Source organism: Hemitrygon akajei, chromosome 6, assembly GCF_048418815.1.
Source record: "Hemitrygon akajei chromosome 6, sHemAka1.3, whole genome shotgun sequence".
Classification (NCBI taxonomy): Eukaryota; Metazoa; Chordata; class Chondrichthyes; order Myliobatiformes; family Dasyatidae; genus Hemitrygon; species Hemitrygon akajei.
The window spans coordinates 41,318,108-41,344,810 of record NC_133129.1 but is presented as its reverse complement, the minus strand read 5'-3'; the positions used below and the strand labels follow the sequence as shown (position 1 = coordinate 41,344,810).

The 26,703-nt window shown below is 39.7% G+C and overlaps 1 protein-coding gene across 1 annotated transcript in view; it reads left to right on the top strand.

Moving 5' to 3' along the window:
* jmy (junction mediating and regulatory protein, p53 cofactor) overlaps nt 1–26,703 on the top strand; it is a 116,938-nt gene that overhangs the window by 77,106 nt on the left and 13,129 nt on the right. Inside the window, exons 4-8 of the mRNA XM_073048216.1 lie at nt 8,586–8,755; nt 9,434–9,599; nt 10,230–10,417; nt 21,323–21,406; nt 22,224–22,310. Of these exons, the coding sequence (XP_072904317.1) occupies nt 8,586–8,755; nt 9,434–9,599; nt 10,230–10,417; nt 21,323–21,406; nt 22,224–22,310 (695 nt within the window). The remainder of the gene's footprint in view (nt 1–8,585; nt 8,756–9,433; nt 9,600–10,229; nt 10,418–21,322; nt 21,407–22,223; nt 22,311–26,703) is intronic.

Below are 26,703 nucleotides of genomic sequence, written 5' to 3'. Positions count from 1 at the left end.
GAAACCAAATCTATGTAAAACTCTGTAAAGAAAATTCCAATTAACCGAATCAAATGCTTTTTCAGCGTCCACGCTTATCACTACTGCTTCGATTTTTTTTTTTTTTTGTATATGATCCATAATGTGAAGTGTCCTTCGTATATTATCTTGTGTCTGGCATTGTCATATAAAACCTGTCTGATCGTTACGTATCAATATGGGTAGAAACTCCTCTAATCGTTTGGCCATGATGGAGGTAAATACCGTAGATTCCGGACTACAGAGCGCACCTGATTAAAAGCCGCTGGCTCTAATTTTAGAAATAAAATCATTTTTTTAATTGTAAAGGCCGCATCGGATTTTAGGCCGCACCGGATTTTCGGCCGCAGGTGTCCCACGTTGTAATATGAGATATTTACACAGAAAGATATTACACGTGAGGATTTTTTTAACTTTTAATTAAATCCATATGGTAACAAAAACAAATACATATTGCAAATGCTTTTTTTCGAACCGTGCCCGTACGCGGCTACTTTTAAATATACGTTGCGTATACTTCTTTACTGAACAACATTCCAATATCTCCTAACGACTGGTAAAAAAATATATATATTGCAGCCTACCAGGAAAAGTTATTGATACCTTTAACTTAAAAGCAGAGTTCGCTCAGATCCAAAGCCGCTCGCGTAATGCGCTCCCTCCCTCCGTCCCGTTTCATCGCAAACCGGCATTTTCCCACAAGACACCGCGAAACCGGGTGTGACGTCATAGCATCCCGCGATGTAGTACAGAAAACAAATATAGTTTAAACTAAGTAGGCAGCACAATGCTTCGAGTGTTTTCCATGTTGATGAGGGTGAGTACAAATGACTGATTTACAATAATTTAATTGTGAAAGTGCGCTTGATTTATCGTACAATTTCATTGGACCTCTGTGAACTACTCATCAATTTTATTGGTCTACTGTTACGAGGCAAAATGTTTACGAGGCGGCATGAAAAAATCATGCATTAGCCGCTTCGGATTATTGGCCGCAAAGTTCAAAGCTGTTCAAAATGTGGGAAAAAAGTAGCGGCTTAAAATCCGGAATCTACGGTAATCTATAATCTACATTAAGAACGGATATTGGTCTAAATGACCCGCATTCCATTTATCCTTGCCTTCTTTCGGTATAGCTGAGATTATCGCTTTCTTCCAGCTGGGTGGCATTTGTGCCTTTTTTAGAGCCCAGTTCAGTGTGGGGAGTAAAACAGGAATTAATTCATTATTTAGTTCTTTGTACCACTCTGCCGAATACCCATCTGATCCTGGTGACTTGCTTAATTTAAGCCTACTAATTGCAGCTTTTAATTCAACTACGTAGTTATGTCAGCAGTCATTGTTCTATTTTGTTCTTTGCTTAAAGTGAGTAACTCTAGAGAATTCAAGAAGGTGTCAATTTGGGTTATGCTTCCCCCAGAACTTTGGAATATAGAGTTTTGTAAAACACTTCAAAAGCTTCTTGAATTTCACTTAGCTTATTTTTTTATCATTTTCATTCTTGGGTCCCTAATTCTATGAATTGTATTTTCTGCTATCTTTTTTTTCAGTTTCCACGTCAGTATCTTCATAGATTTTGATCCACTTTCATAATGTCTCTGTTTCAGAAACATTGAATTTTTCCTGATGTCTTGCGTAGCCAAACTATTAATTTCATTCCTAATTCTTTTAATTTCCCCTAATGTATCCTGTGCCAAATTCAGTTTGTGTTTTATCTCTAGTTCCTTCAGCCTATTATGTAATTCCTCTAATGTTTTCTTCCTTATTTTTTTCTTAAATGAAGATATTGCTATAATTTTCCCTCTTAAGACCGCCTTCAGAGTATCCCATAAAATGGGACGTGAAACCTCTCTATTATCATTGAATTCTAAGTAGAGACCAATTTCTTTTTTAATTTGTTCCTTAAGGTACGGATCATTGAGTAGACTTGATTTTAGTTTCCAAGTAGTATTCTTTGGTTGTAGGTCAAAATCAACAGATAAATATATAGGTGCATGGTCACTTACATCTATTGTCCCAATTCCACAGGTGTTTATTTTGTCTTTGTCTTTTCCAAATGTTATGAAATAGTCTGTTCTTGTATATACAGAATGTGGAGCAGAATAATGAGTGTAATCCCTTCTGTCGGGGAAAAGGTCCCTCCATATATCAATTAAACCAACATCCTCAAAAAGTGTATTAACTTTCTTATGTAAAGATTTTGTTTCATAGGTTTTTCTATTGGAAGAGTCTAAGTTTGGTTGTAATTGTAAATTTAAATCTCCCCTACATATCAGGAGACCTTCTGTTTCCATTACCATAATATCAGTAATTTTCTGAAAGAAACCAATATCACTTCCCGGGGGTGCTTATATATTCAATAGAGTAACTGAATTTTTGTCTATATTCCCCCCTTACCAGAATACATCTGCCCTCTTTATCTCCCATTTCAAATACTTTTTCAAAATTTAGCTTACTTGAGATAAGAATAGCAACTCCTCTCCTATGTCCTGATTTATATGAGGAGAAAAACAAATTAGTGAAGCCCATTCTCTTTAGTTTTTTTATGCCCATTATCACTTAAATGAGTTTCCTGTAAATATACTACATGGGCTTGTTCTTTTTTCATTTTGGATAAAATTCTCTTATGTTTGATTGGATTTAATAGCCCATTGACATTAAAAGAAATTAATTTTACCTTGTCCTTAGCCATCTGTATTTATCTGTCAGTGTATCATTGAAATTATAATAAAACTTAATCGATCTACTCCCTGAACAAATAAGAACCAAGAAACTCAAATAATAACACAAATGGCAACGAACGTGTGATTCCAAGGCTGAGGTCTCTAGTAGATGACCCTGGGTTGAGCTAGAGGAAATGTCTAGCTGTGGGGGGATAACCCCTCCTACTTGTGAGTTGAGGGCCCCCATTACAGTATTCATAAAAGTCAGTGAACAAATCCATTACACAGAAAAGATTTCCCTGTGTACTATTTCCCTGTGGAATACACACACATACATACACATATATATACACATATATGCACACATATATACTCATTTTGGTGGGGAAAAAGGAGTAAGTGAGCGAAGAAAGAATAACAACTAAGTAATATAAAATCCACATTATAATAAGTATTTCTCAAGATAGGTATATCACTGTCTACTTTTTCTTCTGTTGAGCTTCTCAACATTTTTAAAGTCAGCCAAACCTTATGGCACTTCTGAAGGGGGTGAGGGCTGCCTTTGGGAAACTCCTGGACTCCCGGTCTCTTCCTGATACACTTCTCCTGGCCTCCTCCCGTCTCCTGCCTTCTCGATTCTCGCACTGTTTCCCAAGCAGAGCGGGATAATTCCTCTGTCAGGCTTTTTCTCGGTTTGGTCACACGGATGGGCAACCCTCTGGCCTTCATGTCTGTAGTCGCCTCTTCCATTGTTTGGCACAACCGTGTCCCGTCGTCATAAAACACTCGAAGTGTTTACGGAGTGTTTACGGAGTTTGAAATCTAATCTTTTTCTGCTTTAATACTCGCTTTACTTCAGGGTATTCTTTACGTTTCTGCAGGAATATATTGCTTTATCGTCTAAAAACACTCTCTTTTTACCCCAGGCCCTTCGTAGAATCTCCGCCTTGGTGCTGTACCGAAGGAATTTAATTATTATTGAACGTGGCTTATCTTGGGTAGACTTCAGGACTAACGTACGATGCGTCCTCTCAATTTCCAGCTCCATAGTTGAAGGAAGCTCCAGCGCGTCCCGCAGCAACTTTCTGACAAACTCCGTCATAGACGAGCCCTCCGCTCCTTCGGGAGCGTTGTAGATTCTGATATTTTTCCGCCATGATCTTCCCTCCAGGTCAAGCAGTTTACCTACACGACGCTACCTTCTTGGCGATTTAATATTTTTATCGTCTTACTCAGTATTCGTTCAACGTTTTGAACGCGATCTTCCACCTTCTCAATTCGAGTCTCTGCCACCGCTATTTTTTGATTGGCGTTGACGAGCTCTGACTTAATATCATGTAGTTGCTGCTTTATTTCTTTCCGGAATTCCCTTATCTCTTTCAGAATTTTGATTATATTTGCCGCTTCACCTGAACGAGGCCCAGCATCTGCCTTGCTAGCACGCGGTCGGGTAGGAGAGCCGCTCGCTGCACTCCTCTGGGCCGCAGGCTCCACAGTGTCGCTTTTTTAATTTCCATTCTTTTTCCCTATTCTTGCCCCACTTTTCAGTTCAAATATTTTTTGAAAAATACTATATTTGATGGGTTAACGGGGCTTAATCACACGTTTTTCCAGAGGAGCTAGTGACTTAAGCTGCCATTCTTGACGATGACATCACCGGAAACCCAGACATTCCTTCTCAGTTTCAAAGGAGTATCTCTTTATTCTAAGGCTATGCCCTCAAATCCTAGACTGTCCAGTTATTGCAAATGTCCTCTCTATATCCACTCACTCCAGACTTCTCAGTTTTCATTGTGCCTTTACTTAAGATAGGTTATATAGGCAGATGTAGAAAAACTTGGGAACTGTTGAGCAGTTGGAGTGATTGCACATGTGGTTAACAACTCTATGCCTCTACATTGTTACAGTTTTTTTGAAATTACACATGTGGATCCTGTCAAAAGCCGAACTGATCATTGATGAGTACGGCATTAATCAGTAACTACTGCTTGACATGACTGCTGATGACATTTTCCATCACTTTGCTGATGTTTATGAGTAAATTGAGTGATTCAAATGAGCTAGATTCAATTTTCTGTACTTTTGTGAATAAGATTGAACTAAATAACTCTACATTGTAGGATAGATGATATTGTCATAATTGTGTAGCTAAACAAGTAGCTTGCGGATATAATAGGGTCTTTTAAGAGACTTGGGTAGCTACATGGAGCTTAGAAAAATAGAGGGGTATAGGTAAGCCTAGTAATTTCTAAGGTAGGGACATGTTTGGCACAACTTTGTTGTCCGAAGGGCCTGTATTATGCCGTATGTTTTTCTAAGTTTCTATGTTTTCTGGGGTACAGGCTGATATATTTATGTAGGATAATTTCTGCTGTGCCTTGTAGCTGGTGTATCTCAGAAAATTTTTGAAATCAGTGGAATAATCTAAATATTTCCTGTGATCACAAAGGCTTATGAGAGTTATCAGCTGTTCATCTACTCAATAGCTTCAGCCTCATCTTTAGCAATCACTTGTCATGCTCTACCAATATGGATAACTCTTGTGGAATTTTTCCTCCATTAGCAATTTAATTGTCCACTATCATGCACAACTGAAGGAGGAGGATCTGATGTGATCTTTAGTTGGCAGTCACATAAACCCTTTTATTGCATGCTCTTTTCGCTATTTAATGCACACAATCATCCTGACTACGGACTGCTTAATGGATATCTTTACAATATTGAAGCCTTTGATGTTAATGGTAATAAGTTGAATTTAGAATTATTTGAATTGCCAAAGGCAGACGATAATTATAAGTGGCTTTGTTTTTGTTTGGAGACCTGTCGGTAGTAATACCTCAAAGTGTTGCTTGATATTATTTTAATAACTGATCTCACAATTTGTAGTTGCTGTGAATTTTGACAAAAGATTAGCTCACAGCTTCAAATGCACTTGAAGTATTGGAGGATTGGCCCTGTTATTGGCAAATGATGCTTAAAATATTTAATAATCCCTCAGAGAAAAGTTAAAAATACTGCTGAAAATTATAAGAAAACTTTATTCTAGTTCACAAAGGCACACAGTATAGTATTGAGAGCAAATAAGATTTGAAGTGCATTTGTAACACTTGCTCTTGAGATAACTCTGCTTTGTATTTGTACAAATACTGGGTGACCTTCAATTAGCATACTGTGTCCAGTTCATTTTATTTGTGGATATTAGTGGCTTTGAAAAGGATGCATGCAGTTTGAATCATCTTGGATATAAAAATAGGCTGAGGCACTTGGGAACTCTGCACTTCACAGAAATGTAGATTGGGGGCGGGGTTGATGTATTTGAGGTTTGAAAGATACTAGAGAGAATTGATTGTGTTTCAGTGAAGTTAGTTTCAAATCTTTAAGCTTTGTAGGGCCTTAGCTGGTATAGCTTTCAGGAGATGCTTTTTCAATGTTAATTCCTTTGTTTGATTCCTTAAGGTTTGTTATAGCCCGGGGTATTAGTGGGGTTTAACTCCCACTAACTATTAAATGTTCCCAATTGTGTATGTCTCAAATAGCCTCTGACAACCAAGTCCAGCTCCTGGCCTTCACGTGTGGCTTAGCTGCTAAGCCCCACATAACTATTTCTACTGACAGGAGAAGGAGCAAAAGGCGGGTTACTAGCTCCTTAAAACCTGTCACTTCGGGCAGATGGGGCTCATCAGCCATGGTTGGCAGCTCATCTAGGAGAAGGAAAACTCTGATCTCAAACCTTTGCTGCTTTGTGGTTTTCTTTGGGAGTAAACCCCGCGGTAAAATCCAGAGCTGGAGTCCATAAGGCAGTACATCGCTGACTCCTGTGACATGGCTGGTGCCAGACTGTATTGGTCTCTTCCATTCTTTTGGATTCATTAGCTGCATGCAGAGGGGAAGCTTGCTACATGGTTAACAGTTTGCTCTCCATATCATAATGCCTTGGCTTGCGTATCATGTAGAAAGCTGGAAGGCATCATCCATGGTTGACTCCGACCCAACAGAGGCACCTTGTGTTAGTTGAGAGGTTTAACTACTACACTGCCATTTGTCTGTGAAATATCATTATGGATTTAGATAGAATAGTTGATATCCAGATCATGACAAACTAAATTGTACACAGCAAAGCATTAGGGATGTCTTCCTAATATTTCCTACTTTAAACATTCAGAGGTTCATTTATTATCAAAGTATATAACTCTGAAATTCTTCAATTCTCTGGGTAGCCATGAAATCAAGAAAGAAAAGAAGGGCAGCACGATCATCAACTCCCAAATCCCTCCTCCCTCAAATACAAACCGAACAAAATGGACCAGGCACATCAATGCCCAGGTTCCTCTTCTTGCTCAAAAAATATGAGAAGATCGGGTGAACATAAAAACCATAAGACTGAAAGAAAGAGTCTATAGTCCAAAGTCCAAATCCAAAATACAGAAAAACCTGGGGAACACTTTGTGGGCCCAGCAGCAGACTTTTCCCTCTCTGGTACAGAAAGATCAAATGACAGGCAGCTGGTGCTCACCCCTCCACACCTGCTTCAGTGCTTCAATCTTCCTCATCACTTTAATCGGTGAAATGGAGTCAAACATCAGCTTGCGTCCCATCGTGCAGCTTGCCCACCACAAAGTTTCTGCATGTTGTCTCTGCCTCTCAGAGACTGCAGAGCGCTGAAACACCCAAACGATCTCCAAACATCTGCACTCACCTTGATGTTTCAAACTCCCTCGTCGCTTTAATCTGCGAACAATGGAAACTATAATCAGTGAAATGGGCTCAAAAATCAGTTTGTGCTCCATCCTACACACTTCCTGCCACGAGGTTTGCTCATGCTGCCTCTGCCTCCCGGAATCCTCTCGGAGACTGCAGAGCGCTGAAGCACCTATTCGATCTCCAAACTGCAAAACACAGGCTCCCACTGTTCCATAATCACATTCAAGATGAGAACCAAGCAAAAAAAAAGTGAAAAAGGTGGTTTCATGATCTGTTCAGAAGATGCTGACCAAAGGAGTGTTGTTTGCAGGTGCCATCTTGACCAGAAGATTAACAAATCAAATATATTGTTCTGTGCTCTAATGGAAAACCAAATAAAATAATATCACAAGAATTAGGCTTACAGCTAAGATAGTAGTGACAAACAAAGCATAATGTAAGAAGTAGTTGGATACCAAGGTAGCTGAATACAAAGTTTTTTGGATAGATTATTTAAGATGAGCTGAAGTACCATGTGGGAAGTCCAGTGCTGATGCCAGCGCAGGACTTTGAGGTGGATGGTCCTGAGTTCAAATCCGGCTAGGTACCAACCTGGGCAGCAGCAGTATCTGTGCGGAAGAAAGGACTGACAATCTAATTCCCTATCTCACCTCGGAAACCCTATGGATACTATCGATAGGGTCACCGTGAGTCGATGATAACTCGACAGCACTCAACAACAACAACAAAGTTCCTTGTATGTATAAATCTAACTTGCAACAGAATTAACTTAGAGCTAGGAATTCACCATTCAGTCTGTCATTCCCATTTCATTATTCAGTTAGACCATGGCTGATCTATATCTTATTTCCATCTATCTGCAGGTATCTTTACAATACCTAAACTTTAAAAGTAAATGTATTGGCAGATGGAAAAGACTTTTAAATACTTAAAATGTCCTGTTCACTGCAAGATTATATTTAGCCTAACAGCTAGTAAAACAGATTGTGAAAACTAGTTCATGCTTTACAGTCCAGTTTTAAGACAATGTAAGCCAAATTAGTTATTGATAGTGGGGCAGTTTAAAAAATCTACAGGGAAGTTTGCAAAAGCTGTATCAAGAGTAGTCTTTCAAACACGAAAATGACCAGTGCTTCTTTTTAATGTTACAGCACAATAAAGGCACAGTGGCGTTACTTATCATTATTTATTACTTTACTTTAGCTGTATACGATCGAATGCGGGCTGACCAGAAGAAATGTGGGAAAGCAGCCTGGGCTATGGCAGTAGAGAGGATGGAAAAGCTTCAGTATGCAGTTGCAAAGGAAACTCTGCAGCTCATGCGAGCAAAGGAGATCTGTTTGGAGCAGAAGAAGCGAACGTTTAAGGATGAAGTAAGTTTGTAATATTTCAACAATGAAGAAGATTAAAATAAATAATGCAGATGATATAAAATCAATGGGAGAGCTTTATATTCTCTTAATATCTTTAAAAAGGAATTCTGTAATCACATAATGTAGAAGCATTCTTTTATCATCCAAAATTAGAATCCTCTTATTCTCAATATACCAAAAATAGTGAAGTGAGTCATGTGAGGAGGTAGTATTGTTTGATAATCAGTTAAAAGCAAAAGTGTAATCCTAGTGAATGATATTAATATGACTAATGGTTAAAATCAACTTTGTCTGATCAGTAAGGAACCACCGATTTCTGATTACATCAAGGAACCTACTGCAGATATCTATCTTAAAACTGTCATTTTAAAATTTGAAGTTAAAGTAATTTTACTGAAATGCACATTGTTCAGCTGATTATTAACTGACATGATAACGAATACAAATGGTATGTTAATCTGTTAGTCATTCTTAAAATATTATTAATGATTTAAATTCAGTTTTTAGACATAAGAAGTTCCATTTGTTTTTAATTGATGACTATAGATAGGATACAGCAGAGGGTAATAATTGTTGTACTAACGTTATTTGTGCTTCTCTCTGCACTACAGGTTTTCAGTGAGTTAAAAATCTATAGTTTATAGTTATTGCCTGATTACTATTTATCTTTTAATGTAGATGCAAAGTCTTCAGAATAGCACAGATGCCATTGCACGGCTGGACTGGCTAGAAGCTGACTATTATGATGTGCAGCTTCAGTTGTATGAGGTGCAGTTTGAGATTCTAAAATGTGAGGAATTACTATTAACAGCACAACTTGAAAGTATTAAGAGACTTATTACAGGTGCGTTCACAGGTCAATTTAATCTTAATTTTCGTCAGTGTAAGTAAAGTACAAGTTCAGATCCATTAAGCTCTATATCCTGTTCATACTCTCCTTTTGCTGATAATGTTAACTTTGGAAAAAAGCTTTCATTAAACATATTTATTTACCATTGTAGTTAATTGATGAAAATCAAAATGCTGCAGATTCTGGAAATCAAGAGAAGGGTCTTCAGATAGTTCTGATGATTGGCCTTTGGCATGAAATGTTAACTTTGCTTCTATTTCTGCAGATGCTGTCTAATCTGCAACATATTCTGCATTTTCTGATTTTATTTCAGATTTCCAGAATTTACAACTTTTTGATTAACATTTACTCACCATATCACAGTTGATTTGCTGCAAGGGAAATTTACTTCCTCCCAGTACAACATTTTTTAAAATTCAGTCAATCAGTTGGAAAAATTATTTAGATTTGGCAAGTAACAATGCATGTAAGGATGTAAGTTAGTGAGAAGAATTTTTGGAGCACCAGTAATTCTGAAAGGGACAGAAATAGTGCCTGTTAATTTTCCTTCATAGTTCAGGTTGAAAAGCAAACTATATTAATGGTTTCAACAGTGGAACTTTAATACTTTATATACTTTAATAGAGAAACGAGAAGAAGTTGTTTACTATGACACCTATGAAAGCATGGAAGCCATGGAAGCAACAGAAGATATGGCATCATCAGTGCTCCCACAGAAAATGGAACTGGTGAAACTGCAGCAAAAAGTGCGTCAGCTTGAGGCTCGACGAAGTCGCATTTCAGCCAAGAAAGCCTACCTCAGAAACAAGAAGGTGAGCATTGGCTTCTTTCATTACCTTTATGTATTATCTTTGTGTTTATTATTCATTAAAGTAGTTGTTAAACTTCAAAAATGAGTGGGCATTTATGATCTTAACTGATTTTAAATTGTCTTGATCACTGGTATATGTAACTGATGTTAGTCACTGGTTTGAGACTGTTACAAACAGAATAGAATCACCTTGAAACTAAGTATAAGATTAAGATCACAAACTCTGTCAAAGAGACACTTAATCTCAAGATATTAAGTTTGGAAGTATAGTCTTACATGAGAAGTTATTGATGAACTTAATGTTTTTAGAGTAACTATAATTATTTTTTCCAGAAAAACTGCAGAACAAATTATGAATTCAGTTGACTTAGAGTTAAGCTAATACTTTTAACACTTTTTGTATTGGGTGATTAATTTTATATTAATAAAAATTAGTATGCTTTGTTTATTGAAAACTTATGCTAGGATATAGCATGTTAGAATCACTGGCTTTAACCTCACTGGCCTGATTTGAATGTTAATTAAATTGATGGATAAAAAGTGGATATGTATAGCATAATTTGGAGGGAAAATTTTTATATTATTTTGTTACTTTGTAAATTAAGCTAGAAAGATTTTTCTGAGCTGGAATTAGATGACATAGTGTCCAATTTCAATAACTTAAATTGATTTGATTTCAGATTTTAAAATGTAAGGATAGAAATTTGCTGAAAATGCACTATTGGAATTTTAAATAGTAAGTTGTTCATAAACGTAATTGTGTAATGATTAGGTTTCTGTCTCGACACATAATAGAAAACATTAGCAAATTGTTAAACGCATTTAGTTACAATTATCGGTATTAATATAAAAGTCTTGTTAGAAAAACATTAGTAAATATCCATTTGTTATGTGGAGCAGTTGATCTATGGCTCTTCTAGACTACATTTTAAAAGAACAAAAACAGAAAATCAATATGACTTTAGAAGTTTATATAAAAAGGTATCTTTTAAACCTATTTCTTCTTGTGCTTACATTCTGTTGCACTTCTGTGCCCCTTTCCCAACCACCCACCCAACCCTCAGACATCTCTGTCCAGTAAGTCTTAGTGAGCAGTTTACTGCTGTCGTATTTACTATTACTATACCACCTTTACCAAATGAGACAAGTTGCTGGAAACTGGAAGCACTGGACAGATGAAGGGTCTTGACCTGTGTTACGTACCCCGTAACTGGGTGTCTGACCAGCAGAGAAAGAAGAATCCGTTGGAGTCTGGTGGTACCAAACTAAAGGTGTTTATTAGTAAACTACACAATACAATATCAAAAATGCAAATATACATATAAAACAAGTTAGCAGTAATAAACCTAAAAGTGTAGGAATAATAATAAACAAGCTCTATCGATGTCTAGGGGTAAATGAATTGTCATAGGAAAGTATAGAGTTCAGTTCATAAATGCTGAGGTGGTTATGGTTGTTGTATTGAAATCATTGGAGAGAGAGAGAGAGCGAGCGAGCGAGATGTAACAGCAACAACAGGCAAACCTTTGGTGGCTTTCTTAATCCGTGGTATCATTGTGGCCATTCAGTTATGACCCCTCCGTCCGCTAGACCGTTCTTCTGTGGTGGACTTGTCACTCTGGCATGAGTGGACACACACACAAGTCCCCACCGGCCCTGCTGTAACACTGTGAGCTTTACTGACCGATCTCCTGGTTCGGTCTCTGAAGCCCCCACCTTTCTGTGGGTTCCCAACACTCAGTCAGTGTCCACTGGTGTGTCTGAAGGTTGTCTCTCCAGACCTGTCTTTTATCCCCACTCACGGGGTTTCAGCTATCCATCAACTCTGAATGACTGTGTCCATCAAATCAGGCCACTCCTGCTATCTCCTGAGGAATGTTAACGAGCAAAGTAAAGTCCTTGTAGTGGAGGGTAAATAACCCAGGAAGAGACAAAATACAGTAAATCAACAGTCTCTCTCCCCCTTTTATCTGTAGCAGATGTTCTTGCCTGGGCTTTATCTCTCTCTCTCTCAATAGCAGCATAGCAACAGCAATAGTTCGTAGTTCTCAGGAGGGGGTTGAGAATGGTTAACTCTGCACCCCATTGTCCATCAGATCTGTTCATCACTCATAACACCCCCATCCTTCTGGGAATTTTCACCAGGGTGAAAATTAACTAATAAAGCATATTACTGAATTACAGAGTTTAACAAAATACAGAAGTGGTCTTAACTACAAGAATAATACAGATACACTTTCAAATTAACATCTGGATAAACAATCAGCAATTACATTGTCACTCCCCTTTACATGTTGTATTTTAATATCGAATTCTGTAACAACAGACTGCAACTTAATAACCTCCTATTTTTATTTTTCATGTTAGCCAAAAATACCAAGGGATTGTGTTCTTAGCTTAGGTGTATATCACAAAGTATGAACTAATACATGTGTGATTATACTGTGGTACACTACATAAGTTTGTGCAAATACTAATCTCTATTTTACTTTTAAACTTAGCATTCAGTCTTCCATGATGTTGTCTTTCTTATTCACATGCTTTGTTCAAAAAAAAATCAAATTCCCGCAAAACCAGATCCTGTTACTCAAAGTGACATTTGGTCAACCCTTACCACTTCTCCACTTAACTCTCACGTGGTTAGCGTGCTCACCAGCTTGGAATAGGCCTTCACAGACTCCTTTCACAGGAACTATCTTATCACCAATGTTTTCCAAACTAAGCCCATTTGCAGAACTTCCACACCACTCATTAATTTTAAGCAGGTCATTAATTTCATCTTCAGGATCTTTAATTCTATTAGTTTCTCATTTAACATCTGCAGGTGATCCCTCTTGGTCAAAACAACACTTTAAGTTCTGTTTCTCCAAATCACATCCTTGAACAACATCACCAAGTTGTTTATCCTTAAATTCCAAAACAAACTGTAATTGACTCACAGGCACCTTGTTAACAAGCCATTGTTCAGTTAACGGTCCCTTCACTTTTGTCAACAGTTCTGACACCAACTTTAAATTTTCTTTTATTTAAAAGTCTAGGAACAATACTTTCCCCTTTCCCTTCAATAATATTCACATCACCAGCTTTCATCTCCTCACTAACTTTTAACACAAGTGACTGAGAATTCTCACTTTCTCCCGGTGCCACGGTTAACCCTTTCTTCACTGAACCAAGTCTATCTGACCCAAAAGGATTGCATTCCTTTTCAACTAAATCAGATACCTCAGACTTTTCCTGAGCTTCCACACAAGGTTCAGTACCCTGTGACTCCACAGGTACCTTCACATCCTGAACACAGGCAAACGGGACATCTGCCTCTTCTAGGCTTTCAATACCAGTCCCCTTTTCAAATTCTAAGTTCCCCTGATCCTCCCAGTTACTCTCTGGGCAACTCCCCTCCAGAGTAAACTCAACCTTGTGGGTTAAGACAACTTCGTCTGCTAACCCAGCAGACTCCCTCAAGGTAGCGGCATCCTTTTCATCCAGGACTACCCTTACATCGTCGGGAACACTCTTAAATTCCTTAACTGAAAACAGCTCTGTCAAACCAGACAGATCATCCGTGTCCAACCCTGGACCTTCTAACTGCCTCATCTGTTTCTCATCTTTACTCTGTGCCTCCATAACCTCCTTCCTCACTCCTAAGTGTCCACCTAGGGGTATCTTGTGAGCCAAGTTCAAAATTTTGTTCCTTGACAACACTAAATCTGCTTCATCTCCCTTACTTTCCTTAGCTCCACTATCCTTTTCCTCCTCATCCAGCAACCCCTTTTTATACAAGGTCGGCAAAAATGTCTCCACTAAATCAACACTGGACTCATTTAAACTGTGTCCTTTCTCAGCCGCCTTTCTAGACATGCTGCGAGTGATTGCACATGCGGGATAAATCTTGGAATCTATGGGCGGGTCCTCAGCACTTACAGGCTTACTTGTTAATTTCACTGCTGAATACACGTCACCACCTCCCAGATCGTTACCAAGTAGGACATCCACGCCGTCCATCGGTAGTTTCAACTGCACCCCTATTTTGACTGGTTCAGATACCAGGTCACATTTCAGAAACATCCTGTGCAAAGATACGGCCTCGGTCCCTTTTCCGATACCTCTTAACACAACCTCCCCAGTCTCAGTCTCAGGACCGAAGTCTGACATTTTCCTTAGAATCAATGACTGATCAGCCCCAGTATCTCTCCAGATCCGCACTGGAACTGGGGTTTCACCCTCCTTTACAGACACCGTCCCTTCCGAGATAAACTTCTCACGCCCCTCTTGTGCTCTATCTAACTTTGCCTTCCTCATCGATCTGTTGACCGACTCAATGCAACCAGTCGGGATTGCTGTTTTCCCTTTTCCTGTCTCCTTCTTCGGAGCAAAACACTTAGACGCTATATGACCAGCTTTCCCACAATTATAACACGTAAAGTTGGGAACCTTCCTGCCAGCCTGTTTTTCCTCCTCACCTTTTCCACTAGCTCCCGGCTTATTCTCTGCCTTAGCCGGTGGGCTTTCTCTGCCTTCCCTACAGCCTTTCTGGTAGCTCTTATTTAAGGAAAACTTTGTTTTGTGGGTTAAGGCGTACTCATCTGCTAATTTGGCAGTTGCAGACAGAGTCACTGTCTCCTTCTCATCCAAGTACGTCTTCATACCCTCAGGGGTACAACCTTTGAACTGCTCCATCAGTATTAACTGTAAAAGTTTATCATAATCTCCAACGACCCCTTTTGAGGCGCACCAACGCTCACAATATATTTGCATCTCACGGGCAAACTCTAAATACGTGTGGTTCCACGGCTTTCTCAAGTTCCGGAACTTCTGCCGGTATGCCTCTGGCACCAACTCATAACTCCTCAATACAGCCCTTTTTACTTCCTCGTAATCCTCAGACTCATCCATAGACAATGCTGAATACGCTTGTTGAGCCTTCCCCCTAAGTACGCTCTGTAACAGAACAGCCCATTTCCCCTTAGGCCAGTTCTGATTCACAGCCACTTTCTCAAAATGAAGGAAGTACCTATCGACATCCATCTCCTCGAATGGAGGTACTAACTGGATCTCCTGACCAATCTTGAACCTCTCATTTGAGTTTGCTGCCCAGTCTCTTCCCTGCGATGCCTTTAACCTCTCCATTTCCAGCGCAAACTGCCTCTCTTTCTCTCTGTCCTCCCTCTGCCTATCAGCTTCTTCTCTCTGCCTTGCAGCTTCTATCTCCTTTATCTGGAGTATCTGGAGCTCATGCTTCCTTTCCTTCTTCTCCGCAACCAACCTTAATCTTTCTATCTGTATCTGAAGCTCACCCTTGACTGGTTTTTTCTCAGGGAACGGGTCCAATACATCCGACGTGAACACACCCTCGCATACATAATGCACAGCTGTTGCTCTCTATATATCCAACTTGCACATCGACGATTTTACCGCCGAGTGATTTAATTGTTTTGCAACGCTCACCAATTCCGCCTTCTTGGCATCCTCTAATGCCCCCGAAGTCGGTTCTTTTAAAAATTTGTCAATTTCCATCTCTGCTGGTTTCCCGTCTGGTTATCCACACAACCAGATCAGATAAGGGACTTTTATCCCGATTCACTGGCCCCCCCCCAATTTGATAATCAAATCCCGGAGATGAGGCCCCAATTTGTTACGTACCCCGTAACTGAGTGTCTGACCAGCAGAGAAAGAAGAATCCGTTGGAGTCTGGTGGTACCAAACTAAAGGTGTTTATTAGTAAACTACACAATACAATATCAAAAATGCAAATATACATATAAAACAAGTTAGCAGTAATAAACCTAAAAGTGTAGGAATAATAATAAACAAGCTCTATCGATGTCTAGGGGTAAATGAATTGTCATAGGAAAGTATAGAGTTCAGTTCATAAATGCTGATGTAGGTATGGTTGTTGTATTGAAACCGTTGGAGAGAGAGAGAGAGAGCGAGCGAGATGTAACAGCAACAGCTGCGGCAGGCAAACCTTCTGTGGCTTTCTTAATCTGTCATGTCGTTGTGGTCATTCAGTTATGACCCCTCTGGTCTTCAGCTAGACCGTTCTTCTGTGGTGGACTCATCACTCTGGTATGAGTGGACACACACACAAGTCCCCACCGGCCCTGCCGTAACACTGTGAGCTTTACTGACCGATCTCCTGATTCGGTCTCTGAAGCCCCCACCTTTCTGTGGGTTCCCAACACTCAGTCAGTGTCTACTGGTGTGTCTCTCCAGATCTGTCTTTTATCCCCACTCACGGGGTTTCAGCTATCCATCAACTCTGAATGACTGTGTCCATCAAATCAGGCCACTCCTGCTATCTCCTGAGGAATGTTAACGAGCAAAGTAAAGTCCTTGTAGTGGAAGGTAAATAATAGATAGACAGGAAAGAAAAGGAGGTGGGGAAGCATTGCTGGTTAGAGAGGAGATTAACGCAATAGAAAGGAAGGACATTAGCCTGGAGGATGTGGAATCGATATGGGTAGAAGTGCATAACACTAAAGGGCAGAAAATGCTGGTGGGAGTTGTATACAGGCCACCTAACAGTAGTAGTGAGGTTTGGGATGGCATTAAACAAGAAATTAGAAATGCGTGCAAAAAAGGAACAGTAGTTATAATGGGTGACTTCAATCTACATATAGATTGGGTGAACCAAATTGGTAAGGGTGCTGAGGAAGAGGATTTCTTGGAATGTATGCAGGATGGTTTTCTGAACCAACATGTCGAGGAACCAACTAGAGAGCAGGCCATTCTAGATTGGGTATTGAGCAATGAGGAAGGGTTAGTTAGCAATCTTGTCGTGCGAGGCCCCTTGGGTAAGAGTGACCATAATATGGTGGAATTCTTCATTAAGATGGAGAGTGACATAGTTAATTCAGAAACAAAGGTTCTGAACTTAAAGAAGGGTAACTTTGAAGGTATGAGACGTGAATTAGCCAAGATAGACTGGCAAATGATACTTAAAGGGTTGACGGTGGATATGCAATGGCAAGCATTTAAAGATCGCATGGATGAACTGCAACAATTGTTCATCCCAGTTTGACAAAAGAATAAACCAGGGAAGGTAGTGCACCCGTGTCTGACAAGGGAAATTAGGGATAGTATCAAGTCCAAAGAAGAAACATATAAATTAGCAAAAAAAAGCGGCACACCTGAGGATTGGGAGAAATTCAAAGACCAGCAGAGGAAGACAAAGGGCTTAATTAGGAAAGGGAAAAAAGATTATGAGAGAAAGCTGGTAGGGAACATAAAAACTGACTGTAAAAGCTTTTATAGATACGTGAAAAGAAAAAGATTGATCAAGACAAATGTAGATCCTTTACAGTCAGAAACAGGTGAATTGATCATAGGAAACAAAGACATGGCAGACCAATTGAATAACTACTTTGGTTCTGTCTTCACTATGGAGGACATAAATAATCTTCCGGAAATAGTAAGGGACCGAGGGTCTAGTGAGATGGAGGAACTGAGGGAAATACATGTTAGTAGGGAAGTGGTGTTAGGTAAATTGAAGGGATTAAAGGCAGATAAATCCCCAGGGCCAGATGGTCTGCATCCCAGAGTGCTTAAGGAAGTAGCCCAAGAAATAGTGGATGCATTAGTGATAATTTTTCGAAACTTCTTAGATTCTGGATTAGTTCCTGAGGATTGGAGGGTGGCTAATGTAACCACACTTTTTAAAAAAGGAGGGAGAGAGAAACTGGGGAATTATAGACCAGTTAGTCTGACATCGGTAGTGGGGAAAATGCTAGAGTCGGTTATCAAAGATGTGGTAACAGCATATTTGGAAAGAGGTGAAATCATCGGACAAAGTCAGCATGGATTTGTTAAAGGAAAATCATGTCTGACGAATCTTATAGAATTTTTTGATGATGTAACCAGTAGATTGGATAGGGGAGAGCCAGTGGATGTGGTATATTTAGATTTTCAAAAGGCTTTTGACAAGGTCCCACACAGGAGATTAGTGTGCAAACTTAAAGCACACGGTATTGGGGGTATGGTATTGATGTGTAAAGAGAATTGGTTGGCAGACAGGAAGTAAAGAGTGGGAGTAAACGGGACCTTTTCAGAATGGCAGGCAGTGACTAGTGGGGTACCGCAAAACTCGGTGCTGGGACCCTAGTTGTTTACAATATATATTAATGATTTAGACGAGGGAATTAAATGCAGCATCTCCAAGTTTGCGGATGACACGAAGCTGAGCGGCGGTGTTAGCTGTGAGGAGGATGCAGGGTGACTTGGATAGGTTATGTGAGTGGGCATATTCATGGCAGATGCAGTTTAATGTGGATAAATGTGAGGTTATCCACTTCGGTTGCAAGAACAGGAAAACAGATTATTATCTGAATGGTGGCCGATTAGGAAAAGGGGAGGTACAACGAGACCTGGGTGTCATTGTACACCAGTCATTGAAGGTGGGCATGCAGGTACAGCAGGCGGTGAAAAAGGCAATTGGTATGTTGGCACTCATAGCAAAAAGATTTGAGTACAGGAGCAGGGAGGTTCTACTGCAGTTGTACAAGGCCTTGGTGAGACCGCACCTAGAGTATTGTGTGCAGTTTTGGTCCCCTAATCTGAGGAAAGACATTCTTGCCATAGAGGGAGTACAAAGAAGGTTCACCAGATTGATTCCTGGGATGGCAGGACTTTCATATGAAGAAAGATGGATCGACTAGGCTTATACTCACTGGAATTTAGAAGATTGAGGGGGGATCTTATTGAAACATATAAAATTCTAAAGGGATTGGACAGGCTAGACGCAGGAAGATTGTTTCCAATGTTGGGGAAGTCCAGAACGAGGGGTCACAGTTTAAGGATAAAGGGGAAACCTTTTAGGACCGAGATGAGGAAAAACTTCTTCACACAGAGAGTGGTGAATCTGTGGAATTCTCTGCCACAGGAAACAGTTGAGGCTGGTTCATTGGCTATATTTAAGAGGAAGTTAGATATGGCCCTTGTGGCTAAAGGGATCGGGGGTATGGAGAGAAAGCAGGTACAGGGTTCTGAGTTGGATGATCAGCCATGATCATACTGAATGGCAGTGCAGGCTCAAAGGGCCGAATGGCCTACTCCTGCACCTATTTTCTATGTTTAATCCAGGAAGAGACAAAATACAGTAAATCAACAGTCTCTCTCCCCCCCTTATCTGTAGCAGATGTTCTTGCCTGGGCTTTATCTCTCTCTCTCTCAATAGCAGCATAGCAACAGCAATAGTTCGTAGTTCTCAGGAGGGGGGTTGAGAATGGTTAACTCTGCACCCCATTGTCCATCAGGTATGTTCATCACTCATAACACCTGAAATGACTGTTTCCCTCCACAGATGCTGCCTGACCCACTTAGTGTTTTACTCCAGATTCCAGTATCTGTAATCTCTTATGTATTCCAGTGGGTTTCCAGTATAGGTAACATTAATCTGCTTCCATCAATTAAAGCTTCACTACCTTTCCTTGGGTGCTGATCCACCCAGAGCCATTGACACTTACCAGGAGTGATAAATTAGTTGACCAGTGCCCAGTACTAAAAATAAATTGCTGCTGCTTTATGAAGAAGCTTAGGTTGCCTCTTGCTCCGATTTCTCTAGAGGGCATAATTTGCAACAGCTACATCCGTAGATATATTTGTGACAGATAAAGAGCAATTCTAATGGACCATACAAGTCTCCAGAGCTAGCTCTTGATTGGCTTCCTGCTGAAAATAACAAGTATTGCCTCAAACTGAGAAAAACTGTAGATGCTGGAAATCCAAGCAACACACACAAAATGCTGGAGGAACTCAGAAGGTCAGGCAGCATCGATAGGAAAAAGTACTGTCAATATTTCGGGTGAAGATCTTTCAGCAGTCCTGCAGAAGTGTCTCGACCCAGAACATTGACTGTACTTGGAAAAAGTACTGGGAGGCTGAGTTTTCTCTGGAATCTTAGAGGCTGAGGATAGACCTGCTAGAAACATTATAGTCGGAGTTATTTTCCCTGCATGGAAATGAAAAATATTAAAGGCTTTAAGATGAGAGGGGGAATGTTTAAAGGATATTTACAAGCCAAGTACTTTTTAATACTTCCTGGAACACGCTGCCTGGGGAACTGGTGGAAGCAAATGCACTGGGAATTTTTAAGAGGCATTTAGGCAGACACTTGAATGGGGGAGGAAAGGAGGGATGTATGTGCGGTTTAAATTGGCATCATGGTTGACCATTGTGGGCCAAAAGGTCTGTTCCTGTGCTGATGAAAAGAATCTTTTATCCATGTGAATGGACAAGTTATGGCTGCAAAGCTGAAGAAAGTTGCTGAGAATTTAAAGTGCATCCAGCTCATCATTGACTTTGGCATCTAATGCACAAGTAAAGGAGTTGGAGAAGAGCTGACGCCCAAACAGGCAAATTAAGAGCTGAGTAGATGACTTGACACTTCAGTCCGGATGCATTATTTTAATATCATGACTGATTCAGTTGTAACCACTGCTTTGCATTCCTGTCTACCTGCTGTAACCTTTCACCTTTTTGCTTATCAAAAATGAATCTGCTTCTGCAAGGAGAATAATGACTGTATGGAACTGGAAGCCAGAGGTTGAGTAGTATGTTAAGTGAGGTCAGAAAAAGACATCTCTTTATTGAGCGGTGCAGCAAAAATGCTGGCAATCCCCTGATAAATAAGTACACATTCATTATTTATGGATTTATTGCACAAAGTATTGCTTATTTTGAAACTGCCAAGTCTCTCGTTCTTTCCATTAAAAGGGATTTTCATGAATAAAATATATTTTAAATAAAATATCTTTATTACTGGACAGTAAGCTTACTGCTAATTTTTCAGTTCCCTCTTGCTGATCATTTTCTATATAGAAAAGGTTATTGAAGACATTGGTTCAGCCTAATTTAACACACCTGAATTTAAAATCCATATTACTTTTCCTGCTAATGTTTACATTTGTAGGAAATCTGTATTGAAAGCCACAATGACAAGATGAAGCAGCACAAGCATAGTGAAGAATACAGATCCCAACGTGCGGTGCAGCTGGTGCGTGAAATTTCAATTTATAGTTTTTGTTCATTATGTTCTTTATGATTTTCTGACAATTGAGCACATCATTGTCATAGCTATCCCCTGGTTGAATTTTATTATAAAATCATTGATTAAGAATGATTTTGATCATGTAAAAGAATGTGATTTTCAAGTCTCACATCGCACCTGCTTGCTGTTTGTGTGTGCAGTTGTTAATATACACGGTTGAAAATCACATACAAAATTGATACCTCCTTTATTAAACTTAGTTTCACATAAATGTAATTACCATTCTTCACAAACAGGAAGCTAGATCTGTATAGCTGAGATAATTAAAAACACAAAATGCTGGCAGAACTCAGCAGGCCAGGCAGCATCTATGGGAGGAGGTAGTAATGGCCTGCTAAGTTCTGCCAGCATTTTGTGTTTTTATTTATTTCCAGCATCTGCAGATTCACTCGTGAGCTGAGATAATATTACTTTCTAAAGGGATAACTAATTATTTGCAGAGTTTCTGGGATGACCAAAATCCATTGAGTAAAGATGACGAGAGACTATGAGGCTGTAGCATCCCTGGGAAATGGAAATGGCTTTAGAGGTGCATCCTTATTCCATGTGCCTCTCTCTATAGGTACATACACTATTGGTCCTCAAGATTATTATTAAAATGTTAACCAGAGCACCCAGAGGAAACACACACAGTCACAGAAAGAATGCACACATTTTGATCTAAATGATGTATTTGAACTTTTGAGAAAAGTATGATTATTTAAATGGAAAGGATATTCTTTTGTAGTCTGCACTAATTTGTTGATTTTGTTTTCATATGCAGGATCGACAACAGGAAGAAGACAAAAGTAGTAAATGGGTTAGTCAAGAGCGACAGAGAACATTGGATAGATTGCGTAACTTTAAACAGGTAATGATAGTCTGAATTCAGACATACATTATACCCATTCAATAACATGATAAATAAATCTCTTTGCAGTTATACAATTCATAAGAACTTTCTTTTCACTCTGAAGATCTTTATTGATTGTGTATTCTACACTTCACACAATATTTCAGTGGAATAACAACTTTGATTAGAGCATTAGAAAGTTTTTGACAAGAACAAACCATTCAGCCCAACAAAGTTCACCAAATTTCTTTTCACATACAGTGGTGTTAGAAAGGTTGTGAACCCTTTAGAATTTGCTCATTATCTGCACAAATAGGACCTAAAATGCTATCAAATCTTCATGCAAGTCCTAAAACTAGATAAAGAGAACTCAATTAAATAAATAACACAAAAAACATTATACTTGTTCATTTATTTATTGAGAAAAATGATCCAATGTTACATGTATTTGTTGGAAATAGTATGTGATTCCCCCCCCCCACCCCCAACTGTACAACAATAACTTCAACGAAACATTTTCGGTAACTGTTGATCAGTGCTGCACACCAGGTTGGAGGAACTTTAGACCATTCCTCCATACAAAACTGTTTCAGTTCATCAATATTTCTGCGATACCTTGCATGAACAGCCCTCTTCAGGTCATGCTACAGCATCTCAATTGGGTTAAGATCTGGACTATGATTTGTCCATTTCAAAACACAAATTTTCTTCTTTTTAAACCATTATGTTGTTGATTTACTCTTGTGTTTCGGATCAATGTCTTGTTGCGTCATCCATCTTCTATTAAGCTTCTGGTGATGGACCGTTACCCTAACATTCTTCTGCAAAATGTCTTGATACAATTGTCCTTCAACCATTACATACTGTCCAGGCCATGAGGCAGCAAAGCAGCTCTAAACCATGATGTTCCTCTCACCATTGCTTCACAGTTGTTAAGAGGTTTTGGTGTTGGTGTGCAGTGGTCTTTTTCCTCCAAACATAACAGCGTGCATTTCTGCCAAAAGTTCAATTTTTGTCTCATCTAGTCACATAATATTGCCCCAGAAGTGTTGTGGAACACCCGGTGGCCTTTTGCAAACTTGTGATGTGCAGCAATGTTTTGTTTGGAGAGCAATGGTTTCCTCCGTGGTGTCCTTCCATGAACACCATTCTTGTTCAGTGGTTTCTAGAGATTTCTGCAGGTCTTTTGCACTTCAGCATTGCACATTGTGCTCGTTTTGTAATCTTTACAGGTTGCCCAGTCCTAGGGAGAGTAGTAACAGTACTGAATTTCCTCCATTTGGAGACAATTTCTCTTATTGTGGACTGATGAACAATCAGTCCTTTAGTAATGCTTTTGTAACCTTTTCCAGCTTCATGCATCTCTACAATTCTTCTTCTAAGGTCCTCTGAAAGTTGTTTTGATTGAGGCATGGTGCACATAAACAGGTCTTTCTTGAGGAGACCAGGCTCTGTCAGTAACCTGAATTTGTGTGTGTTTTTTAAAGGGCAGGGAACCTCTACAACCAACATCTCCAATCTCAACTCATTGATTGGAGCACCTGTCTCCAAATAGCTTTTGTAAAAGGCATTACTCCAGAGGTTCAAACACTTATTTGAACCTAGACTGTGATTATTTAAATAATGTACTCAGTAATGACGCAGTACAATTGTTTGTGTGTTATTAGTTTAGGCAGATTGTGTTTGTCCATAATTGTGACTTAGATGAAGATCAGATCACATTTTATGAGTGAGTAATGCAAAAATAATCTAATTGCAAGGGGTTCACAAACTTCTTGCAACTGTAGTGTGTTGAAATATCTGTCGAATTTAAGGTACTACTCTTGACTAACAACTTGGTAGTTTGTTCCATGTCCTCAATTTCTCCACCTTTGGCCTTGTAACATTGATGATGGATTAATTTTGAAGTAGCAGTTGGCATTCACTTTACTTATACCCTTAATGATTTTGAACTCTTCTATTCTACATCTATTCTCCTCTTATTCTACATCTAATTAGTCTAAAAAGCTTTAATTTCAATCTTTCTCATAGCTCATACTCTGCAGACTAGTCTCCCTTCTCTGGGCTCTCCAGTGTCTTCACATCCCTCACAAAATGTGGAGGCCAAAATTGTACACAATATTCAAGGTGTGGCCTCACAAGTGCATTATGCAGCTTAAGGAGAATGTCTCTAGACTTGAACTTCACTGAGCGCATTTATATAACCCAACATTCTATTAGCCTTCCTAATCACTTCTGTGCATTGTCTGGATGTTGGTAGTGATGAGTCTACCAGGATGCCCACATCCTTCTCATAAGTGCAGTTTCTAACTTAAGACCATTGTATATTTATATCTAGTATTTCTACTTACTATATGTAACACTCTACATTTACTTACATTAAATTTCATCTGTCATTTACAGGCCCACATCTGGACTTTGTTTAGATCTAGTGTATTGATTCTGCTGCCTGAATGTTATCAGCTCATCCCCTAATTCTATGTCATCAGCAAACTTTACTAGTTTATTTGTTATGTGCTTATCCAAATCATTAATGAAAATTAAAACCAGCAGCGGCCTCAAAACCAATCCCTGCAGAACTCCACTTTTAACATCTAGGTCTGAAAATGATCCTCTCATCATAACTCATTGTTTTCTGTTGTTGATCTAATTCTGCACCCATTTGCACACCTTACCCTGAACCCCTGCCTCCTGTAATTTATTTAATCTCTCGTGGGTTACCTTGTCAAAAGCCTAAGTAAATGATATCAACCACTTTATTGTTATCATAAATTTTAGTTACCTCTTCATAGAGCTCCAGCATATTAGTAAAACATGATTTCCCCTTTTTGAACCCCACGCTGGCTTTCTGCTAAAATGCATGTTCTTATCAGCTGCTTGTCCATCCCCTTCTTTATTATTGCTTCCATTACCTTGCCTGTGATACACATTGAGCTTACTGGTCTGTAGTTACCAGGATCAGTGTGGTCACCCTTCTTGTATACTGGGACAAAGTTAGCCCATTTTAGTTCTTTGGGATTTCACCAGTGTTCAATGACTTTTGAAAATTGGGGTGTGATAGGGATTTGTATATATAATCACATACCTCTTTAAGTACCCTTGGATATATGTTGGCTGGCCCTGGAGGTTTCTTAACTTACAGTCTTTTCAGCTGAAGCAAGTGTCGCCTCACCTGGAAGGACTGTCTGGGGCCCTGAATGGTGGTGAGGGAGGAAGTGTAAGGGCAGGTGTAGCACTTGTTCTGCTTACAAGGCCCCAGACAGTCCTTCCAGGTGAGGTGACACTTCACCTGTGAGTCGGCTGGTGTGATATACTGCGTCCGGTGCTCCCGGTGTGGCCTTTTATATATTGGTGAGACCCGATGCAGACTGGGAGACCGTTTCGCCAAACACCTACGCTCTGTCCACCAGAGAAAGCAGGATCTCTCAGTGGCCACACATTTTAATTCCACGTCCCATTCCCATTCTGATATGTCTATCCATGGCCTCCTGTACTGTCAAGATGAAGCCACACTCAGGTTGGAGGAACAACACCTTATATACTGGCTGGGTAGCCGCCAACCTGATGGCATGAACATTGACTTCTCTAACATCCATTAATGCCCCTCCTCCCCTTCTTACCCCATCTCTGATATATTTAGGTTTTTTTCTCTCTTTCTGTCCATCACTCCATCTCCCTCTGGTGCTCCCCTCCCCCTTTCTTTCTCCCTAGGCCTCCTGTCCCATGATCTTTTCCCTTCTCCAGCTCTGTATCTCTTTTGCCAATCACCTTTCCAGCTCTCAGCTTCACCCCACCCCCTCCGGTCTTCTCCTATCATTTCACATTTTCCCCTCCCCCTCCTACTTTCAAATCTCTTACTATCCTTCCTTCCAGTTAGTCCTGACGAAGGATCTCGGCCCGAAACGTCGACAGTGCTTCTCCTATAGATGTTCCACCAGCAATTTGTGTGTGTTGCATAAAGATTTAAAGGAAGTTACTCCCTGGAGAACAAGAAATGCATTGAATTCAACATTTTAGGCAATAATTAGTAATTAATTTCCATGAGACCATAAGACATAGGAGCAGAAATAGGCCATTTGGCCTATTGACACTGCTCCGCCATTTGATCATGGCTAATTTACCTTTCAACCCCATTCTAAATTAATTAATTATTGTTACACGTACCTCTGATGCAGCGAGAAACCGTGTTTTGCATGCCATCCATACAGATAATTTCACAACTTAAGTACTTTGAGGTAGTACATGAGAAAGACAATTAAAGAACACAGAATGTAGTGTTAGTTACAGACAATGTGCATTACAGGTAGGCAATGAAGTACAAGGGCCAGGACTAGGTAGATTGTGAGGTTAAGAGTTCACCTTTATTGTACAAGAGGTCCACTCATGCATCTTCTTGCAGTGGAATAGAGGC